This window comes from Gymnodraco acuticeps, unplaced genomic scaffold, assembly GCF_902827175.1.
Source record: "Gymnodraco acuticeps unplaced genomic scaffold, fGymAcu1.1, whole genome shotgun sequence".
Lineage (NCBI taxonomy): Eukaryota > Metazoa > Chordata > Actinopteri > Perciformes > Bathydraconidae > Gymnodraco > Gymnodraco acuticeps.
The window spans coordinates 956078-965381 of NW_022990165.1; the positions used below are offsets into that span (position 1 = coordinate 956078).

At 39.8% G+C, this 9304-nt stretch overlaps 1 protein-coding gene across 2 annotated transcripts; it reads right to left on the reverse strand.

Moving 5' to 3' along the window:
- Window positions 1-735: 735 nt before the first annotated feature.
- On the reverse strand, window positions 736-9272 carry kctd2 (potassium channel tetramerization domain containing 2). 2 transcript variants are annotated; one of them, XR_004569111.1, is made up of 7 exons: window positions 8578-9272; window positions 7677-7785; window positions 7471-7562; window positions 7280-7375; window positions 6754-6879; window positions 5062-5378; window positions 736-4898 (listed from the first exon to the last, which is right to left on the reverse strand). XR_004569111.1 is itself a non-coding variant. In XM_034217512.1 (6 exons), exons 1-6 carry the CDS (start codon window positions 8935-8937, stop codon window positions 5349-5351), a joined length of 813 nt encoding a protein of 270 aa, XP_034073403.1. In that variant the 5' UTR covers window positions 8938-9272; the 3' UTR covers window positions 736-5348. The 2 variants fall into 2 exon arrangements, 1 of the variants encoding a protein (XP_034073403.1); XM_034217512.1 differs by having other exon boundaries at window positions 736-5378.
- Window positions 9273-9304: the final 32 nt, after the last annotated feature.

The window sequence follows — 9304 nt, forward strand, 5'->3', positions numbered from 1 at the left end:
ATGAGTGTACAAGTGTGCATGTCCACAAACGCATGCAGGTGTTTACAGGTTAACTGGCTAAATGATCCATGGATTAAAAAATCTTTCTTTTGTGTGTTGGGCTGCGTAAATGCTTTATAAACCAAGGTTAGGGGCGAGGAAGAGGGGGGCAGGGTCTACAATCTGATTGGTTGGTTAATTTCAAAAGCTAGCTATTCTGTATTTAAGTTAAACCGACGTGACAAAGATACAAAAAGCAGAAGATGTGAGTAGAGAATATGTCTAGTTGTAGACCAACTGTTCAACACAAGACATCTACACCTACAAACACAGAGCCATGCCTTCCTCTGCTCCCCCCACCATGCATCACATACACTTTGCACCAACACATGGGTCAGACAAAATCCAGTACACAGTACACATCATAATCTCTAGAACAATGCATGCTCTTGTGTTTTCACGTGCCCAAACAACAGATATATTTATATTATATATGTATATATTTTATTTCTTAAAATTGCACATAATCTGTAGGCTAACTAGTGCATGTGAAAGTAAAAACTATAATGGTCATTAGTTCTATTTTTTTTGTTCTTACAAAAAGGGTGCTTGATTCGAAATGTCTAGATAATCACAGATCAAGGTCAGTGGTTTGCAAACTGTTTGGCTTTTGACAAGGGTTGCAACTATTGATTACTTTTCTGTTTGTCATTCCAAAACCAAAAGATATTTACTTTAATTTGAGATAAAACTGAGAAAAGCAGAAGAATTTAATATTGAGAGGATGGCAAACAGAATTTTCTGCCATTTTCATATGAAACATTACGTCAACAATCAAACACTAGCCGCCCTTATCATGTTCTTTTTCTTTTCATTGAAATCATTTTTGTAATTCCTCAAGAAGTAAAACATGTGGTGATTCACAAGAAACATTAACAGAGAAAAAAACAACAGCCATAGCGATGGTTCTGTAAGGCTGTACGTTTTGCTTTGAGCTAACATGCTAATGTTTAGCACGTATACTTTTTACCTCATTAATTATCTTACTTGCATTCAAAATGTCTTTGATTAGCACTACTGTATTTAAAAGGTACAGCTATTGGTGAAGGAAATGTCATTACAGAAGTCATACAGATCTCTAAGAGTAACATTTAAGCACTTTTTAAGCACTTTCAAGGTACCCAATCCAAAATGATTGAGACTTTTGACAAATAGGGAACAAATAAGGTTTACAAAATGAATTATATGTATACATATTTTATACTGCCACTTTGTTTAATTAACCAGCTGTTTCTTTTAAATTATGTTGCATGTTCTTATAATATAATTGAATCAAAAATCATATTCTTAACCTTTAAGAGAAAATGATGTAGTACAGACGAAAAGCCAGGGATCATCCTCTGGGAACCATGAATATCTGTTCAATACGACATGTTGTTGATCTATTTGGACCTACGATACTAGCATGGCTAAGATACAAAAAACAACTATAATTACAGGGAAAAAAAGAGTATATATTGTTGCTTTCCCATCTTTTTAGCAGTCTTGCGACCACTTCTGGGGCTACACCCTCAGTTTGGGAACCACTGAACTATACAACCAAGGGAAGATCCAACTGGGTCCACGAAGTTGATGGGGAACAGTAAGTGCTTTAAGATGTTAATAACACACATTTAACAATGGGATCATTAGGGATAGATCTTGCAACCCAATAACCAAAGAAGAAGAAGCTAATAGAGGTGGAGTTCTAAGTCAAATCCTTATCTGATGACAAGTGCACTGGTGTTTTTTTTTAAAGATAAGAGCAGCAGGGTAGTCAGCTGTGAATGATCTTTCTGCTGCCGAGTGCTCCTTCCTTATTTTTCAATAAAAAATGTTATAAAGCCAAACCACCAGCAGTGTTTACAGCAGATTGGGACACAATTCTGAACCTCCAGGAGTGATAAGGGGCAGCACAAAGCAATGGCACAAAGAAAGCAGCTGGTTATCATTTGGAGTTTGTCGGTATTGTAAAATAAAGCAGGGGACAACAGGTTTGTTTGGCTTGCCTCTCCCTGAAACACTGAAATTGAAAACAAGCTAAAGACCGCATTACACCTCAGGCAGGTGCCTCCTGGATTTTTTTTAAGGTATGAGAGGCACCTTATGATAAGAGGGGAGAACAACTGTGCACAACACAGGTCAAAAGGCACGACACTGGACACAGACGAAGGGGAGACAACACCCAAGGTGCTTTGCAAAAGGCCCAGAGAAACCACAAAGGGGAGGGAGGGAAAAAAAGCTCCTCAATGAGACGTTTGGAGCATTTTATAGCAACGCTCAGTCTGCTCACAACTCTCAGGAAAGCAGAATCAAACTGCACAACACAGCAAGAGGAAATAAAACAACGAAGAAGAAGTAGTCACATCAAAGTTTGAGCTCCGAGACCTGACTGAGCATCGGGGAGAATGACGTCAGCACAGGTACAGTTTCTTTTTTCTTGCATTCTTTTTTTGTTCATGCTTGATATAACATAACTGCATCAAATATGCGCTTTATACAAACTAAGGGTGTATCAAAGTGATCGGTTAAAGATCTAGCTTTCACGTGCCAGGATTTAAAACGTGAGGCCTGGCTGCACGAAATGTTTTGATCTGATATGTGTTGTGGACCAAACTTTTAAGCTGCTCATTTAACAAGGCCGCAATGAAACCAGTAACAACGTTTTAATAACAGCTATTAGCATACATTTGTGGGTTTAGTGGTAAATCCATTAGTGAATTAACGGCTCTAAAATTAATGGTTTCAGTTTCTCAAATGTCAAGATTTTCCGTATTTCTCTGTTTTATATCATTGAGTTATAATTTTTGTTTTTTGACTGTAGGTTGAAGCGAAACCAGAAATTAGAAGACATTACCACATGCATTTTTCATTATTTTCTGACATTTTATAGATTAAACTGTTTTTGCCGATAGGCTAGGATAGCTTTCTCAATAAACAAATGAATAGCTAAGTTCTAAAAACGTCTGAAAATACTAAAGAATTTAATATTTTTTTGACCTATGGAAACATCAAAGTGTCTTGTGTTTTATCAGAGGAAAAACACAAAAATGTACAATGATTTATTTTCAGTCATCAGCTCCGGTTACTTACCCCTGCTGATTTAGTAAATGCACATTTTAGATATGAGCCAATTCACCTGTACTTGACTTAAAGTGCATATTGCTTATACATGATTTGAAAGCTATGAAGCATACCAATTTGACCTAACAATTGTTTAGTGTGTTCAGGGTTAGCATTCAATATCTAATGTAGGTTTCCATAAGTGTTAAACGATTTGAAAAACATATTGGTCATCATTATTCTCATTTTCATTGAAATGTATATTCATTTGATTTTCTTCCTCAGGATCTGTTGGCCAGGATTTCTCTGCAGTACCAATACTTCAGGCAGAATGGTATTTGACACATATTCTGCCTTCAATTTAGTGCACTACTGCAACTCCAACTTCCTCAAACCCCCCAGGACTAAGCTCCGTACTATGGGAGACCGGGCCTTCTGCTCGGCTGCTCCCAGTCTGTGGAATACTCTCCCCGACCAAATGAGAGCACCACAGACCGTGGAGGCTTTTAAAAAAGGCCTCAAAACCCATCTCTTCAAAAGAGCCTTTGCCTAGTCCTTTTTATTGCTTTTTATTAATTCTACCGTGTTGTGTAATGTTTATTTATACTGTTCATGCTCACTACTTGTAGCACTTCGGGATTTGAAATCAAATATGAAGTGCTTTATAAATGGAACCCATTATTATTATTATTATTATTATTTCAATAGAACTTCAGACTTCATTTGCATGTTGCTCCAATGTTGTGTTAAAAACAGCACTATCACACAGCAACTCAAGTATACTTAAAGAGAAACGTACTTTAGCCAATAAAAACAGTGTCACATAAGATCTGAAATAATGCGGTAGGTTTGCTTACAGTCTGTAAATCTCTGTGATAATGTAAGCTCAGGTATCTCAGGGTTTAAGCACAAAGAACTCAGTTGCTACAAGTGCTGCAGAATGTAGGACAACACAGATTTTTGGGTGGTAAGTCGAGAGGCAGCTGAAAGTTGGGAGAACATCGGCATGAAAAGAGCACAGCGTACACTGGCCACAGTCCCCGCCTCTTTATCTGGACAAATGACAGTTTTCTCTAATTACAATTTTAAGATATGCAAGAATTCGAAGTAGGATATCGTAGAGAAAACTTGGATGTTGTTTTTTTGATAAAACGTGATATTTAAGTGATGGACAGAAAGCAGCGAGGCACTGCGTACACACACCATATTACCGGGCGGGAAACTTTCAGAAAAAAATTCATGATTATGAATAATGATATTTTCTCCATCGTTTAAATAGACCCATATGTAAATATATAACAACTATGATACAGAAATCAGTACTTACACCATTTTGCATTTCATATAATTTCATCATGTAGCCTATATAGATCTATATTAAGATTCCTCACATGCCTGGACAAATTGTACACAAGTGTAGTCTTTTTTTTCTTTTTTTCAGTTTTCTTTTTGCGTGGACATTATTATCCCTGGGAAGTAGAGACCAAATCGAGCCCAGGGACAGGAAACAGGAGGATGTTGTGATTTGTACAGCGAAACGGAACAGAAACACCTGTAAGGTCGTTTACTCTTTCAAAGTGTTTAAAGACTGAAATGCTGCACAAGGATGGCTCAAACAGAGACTGTGCGTCACGCTGCCTTCAAATCCTGCGCCCTTCATCCTCCAGGCTCTGTGTGTTGCCTCAGAAATCAGCCGAGGATTCTGGGAGTGCAGATCAAGACGCGGCAGTCGCTCCATTCCCAGATTCAGGTAAAGAGGCTCAGACAGAGGAGCGGTATTCATTCCTTTACGTCCTTTGAGAGTCCTGAGGAGGTTCCTGCTTAGCCAAAAGTAGAAGTGATGATGATGATTTAGAGTAGCTTTGAGCTGGGCGTCCATCCGCTGACAATAATACGGGGCTACAATCAGTACTGTAGCCTGCCTGCACCGCAGTGACACTGACCATCAAGAAAAGCTGCTATGAGGAAGAAAACACTCACTGGTAATCCCTTTTTAAAACTCCCCCTGAAGTGTTCCACAGCCGGCCACGGAGGAGGAGGAACATCCGCGTGGTGTTGCAGCACTGGAGGGGGGGGGGGCGTCGGCAGACCCCGCTGTGGAAAGGCACACCAGAGGAGGAGGGGCGAGCGTCGATGACGATGTAGACAGAGGTGATGTTAGAAAGGTAGAAGGGGAACTCATGGGTCTTTAATGAAAACTGGAGGAAATGTTTGTTATTGTCTTTTTTTTGTTGGTAAAGTGTTATTTAGCTCAGCGCTTCATCTCCTCACATCCGCGAGCCTCGCTCCTGGAGGATCTGTGAGGACAGATGGAAATATAAGTCAGTGGAAATCAAAAAATCATTTGCCTAATTTCAGGTAATTAAAGCTGGGGTGATCAAGTAATTGTTTAAGGAGAAAATGTATATTCAGGTTTAAGTTTCTCAATTGTGAGGATCAACTTTTCACTTCTCTTTTATATGATTTTTAAGTTTAATGTTTTGCTTTTTGAATCGTAGGTAAAAAACCATGAACAACAAATTAATCATGATATAATATTTGTTCTTTTTGTCAATAAATCCCACAAAAAAGAAAGTGGCTCTGATCCACCCCGCTTCAAATTCATTAACTCCTACTGATGTCAATCTGACAAAACGGCTCAAAAATATGTTTAATTTGATGAAGGAAAAAAAGGACAGAAAACATCACTCAAACAGAAAACATCACTCAAACAGAAAACATCACTCAAACAGAAAACATCACTCAAACAGAAAACATTTGTTAGAAACTACTTTCAGCGGCGGATTAATACACATTTGGTTTTGTAGGTAATTGATTCCCAACTTGTTTTCCCCTTCTCAGATTGTCACGTTAAGAAGTGAAAAGAAAGTACAGTTCATATAAGGCTGTCCATGCAACAAAAATGTTTGCTAGTCTTTTTATGGTAGATTTTGTTTTTAATGGGAGTTGTTGACAAAAACAATAATATAGATTAGCGTGTGTAGCTCAGTGGCGAACCGTCAGGGCCTTCAAGGTATTCAGAGAATACCCTGGAACACTCAGATAAAACAAACAAAAAATCGATTTAATTAATAAAATGTATATACAATGAATAAATGAGAATGGTATCTGTGTTGTTGATCTGTAATATTACAGTGTTACGTTGATTTGTTTGTCCTTCTCGGACCATGCACTACGTATTTCAGTGGTGTTGTGTTAGAAAAGAAAGCAACCAATCAGATCTTGTTCTGGGTCTCTGGGTAGAATATCCTTCAACCAGGTATTCTACATCCTTGATAGAATGCCCTGGCCGTTGCACCGAATGAGAGCGTACGTTTGGACTGACAGTTTGATCAACCAATCATATATTGATTTGTAGCCAATGGGCGTATTCTTTCAGAGGTTCCCTCGGTTCCAGTGTATTCTAGAAGGCTAGTTAACTGGCTCGAGACAGAGGATCTAGAACGAATGCGACGAAGCAATTCATGCCGTTTTATTGTTTTTAACGTTGAAATCACAAGTGCAACCGGTGAAGATGAAGTTGTTGCGGAATTGTTGTGAGTACCCTTTTCAAGACGATAATTCAGTGAAAAGACGGACATTATAATGCCGCGGGGGGTGTGTGTGTCTACAGAAGGTCCAGTTGTGATAGACACGGTTCGCCACTGGTGTAGCTACTCGTGATCAGCTCACCTTGGCCTTCTCGGTGGGCTCGATGACGATGCCGTTGGTGGAGTTGTTCAGTTCCCGGGAAACTACACATAGAAACTCTGCCTGGTCCTCGTTGCCGTAGTTATAAGAGGAGCCGATGCTTATGAGCTGAGGACAGGCAAAAAGACCAAAGTAAGAATTATGAAGTACACTTTTATGTTATGTTAGTATTCTTTCTGAGTTCAGCATTTCAAACATGATGATTGTCTTTTTCTCTCAGTTTTATAGAGCACGATTTACATGGTGGAGGATATTGGCACTATTGCCAAAAATGTGAATTGTAATCCTACATATCAGCTCTGTTGAATACATTCACAATACTAAATATGAAAAAAATCTCAAATAGATGCCTGAATATAATTATCTCTCTTCACTTTTCTATTTGAAGAGAAGAAAAAATATGTTTTTTGATAAATGTGCGGGGCTGATCTCCAAAGCGTAGCTTTGAAACAACTGATGCATGAACTGAAACATGACAACAGGGAAAACAAATGTGTATTTTGTGCACCTGCTCAAACTTCCAACCGTCTGACATGGTAGAGACCATCTGTGTGAGTTCCTCCTCTTGGCACTGTAGTACTCGGTACACATGCTTCACAGGGCCCTGAGGGACAGAAACACACAGAACAACATCAACAATCTGCACACAGATCAAAGAAAGCTATTTTTGTTGTGTTTGTACTGGAGTTTTCTCTGTACCTGGGATGTTCGGTTCTCGTTGTCCCGTATCCTCTCTTTCACCAGCCTCACCAGTGATGCGATGTTGTAGAACTCGGCTTCCTCAAGAACGCCTGACACAAAAAACAGACTTCATTGTGTGGTTTGTATACACTCAAAATGAATATTCCCAGACAAAGATTTTGCATGATGTTTGAGCAAAATAAATCCTGATGAAAGTATTTTACCGTCCTCAGCCAGATTTTTATCCATGATCAGTTTTCCGTGGCGAAGGTAGTTCAGGATGGGGCCGAAGTATGTGGGGTCCCTGTCGATCAGGTAGGCTCCAGTCTCATCCTGTGGGAGCAAATTAAGGGACGACATGTGTGATGGGGATTTGGTTCCCTTCTTGTAAATACTGTAGTCTCTTTGCAGAAATGGGAAAAGGGACAAATGTTGAATCAGATAACGTCCAGGAAAACATATTCGTTAAAGAGACGCTTTGAATAGGAGCCACACAGCGACTATTTTAGTGTAAGAAGGATATTTCTGTATCAATAACAAGACATTTCATAACATTATTGCCGATTATATGTTTGAATATAGAAATTAAGAAGCTGTTTAATTGCTAAATAAAGATAACGGATCAATATTATTGTTAACTCCCTACACATTTGTTTTCCAATGTCACAACAGTAGCTGTTAAAGTGTTTCTCTTTTTCATATTAATTAGTATGTTGGTATGAATATGTTGCCAATCGACTGATGTTAAAATTATTTTTTTACCAACTACCAAGTTTATGCCTTTTGTTTTGGTGCTTTTCTTTGTCTAAAGTAAACTAAGTTTCTTGTAAATATTACAACACCCTAGTAAATGGAACTCAACTTGAGGATTTGTATTCGAACTCTTCTCTTATTGACTGTAGGAGTATTTCTATATTTTTGTTTTGCTAATAGTACATATTTCACCACTGCATATCACCAAAAATACCTTACAATTAGGACAAACGGATACATATCATGAAGGAAACAGTGAATCTCGCTTTTAGGATCCAAAGATACTTCTAGCTTTAGTTCTACTGGGCTTTATAATGAACAAAACTATAAACAAATCCAATTAAGCCCAATAAGTTGTGTGTGTGTGCTCACTTTGTCGGAGTCCAGGTCGGGGTCTTCTTGACACAGTCGGGACAGGAAGGATTTGGGGTCCCGACACAGCGTCTGTTTGGTCGTGACGAAGTAGGTCCCGCCGACGTTCAGGCGAACCCAGCGCGAGCCCGGCTTGTCCGCCGGTTCGGACGGGGAGCTCGGGTTGCTCTTCCCCGGGAACCCAAACACAGAGCGTCCGCCGCTGCCGCTCGACACCCCGCCGGGGCTGAGCTGGCTGCTCCGCGGAGGAACCATGAGAGTGGGCGACGCCAGGCGCACAGAGCCCCGGACATCGCGGTGCTGCTCGGGCTGCTCTATGGTGCCAGTGCTGCTCGACTCCACGACATGCAGTTCAGCCATGTTTTCTATTCGTCTGAAAAGCACACACGATTAGCTAACGACACACTGCGGGGAAACACTTTCGCCCAGCCGATTTGTAAACAGAGCGGAGAGGGTATTTTTCTCCGACGGGGCGGCTGGCATCAGGGCGTTGCTGCTCGCGCTCGACCGCCTTTGTCTCTCCAGCGCCGAAGATTAAGACACGGATATGATTATCAAAGGCTGTACGATGTTAACAGCATCGCGTTTAATCGTTTCTTCTCAAGATAAATTGCTCATTCTTGTCTATTCAAACGTTAATCAGAGAAAGGCAGCTCTTCCGGGTTGTCACCCTTGTAACGTGATTACTGTTTACTTCCGCTGTGTCGTCGTTTTTCAAAATAAAAGC

Coding starts and splice junctions, on each gene's coding strand:
- kctd2 (XM_034217512.1), bottom strand. CDS start 8,937: ATGGCTGAACTGCATGTCGTGGAGTCGAGCAGCACTGGCACCATAGAG. Junction 7,376..7,470: donor ACGAGAACCGAACATCCCAG/GTACAGAGAAAA, acceptor TCTGTCCCTCAG/GGCCCTGTGAAGCATGTGTA. Junction 6,880..7,279: donor ACGGTTGGAAGTTTGAGCAG/GTGCACAAAATA, acceptor GCCTGTCCTCAG/CTCATAAGCATCGGCTCCTC.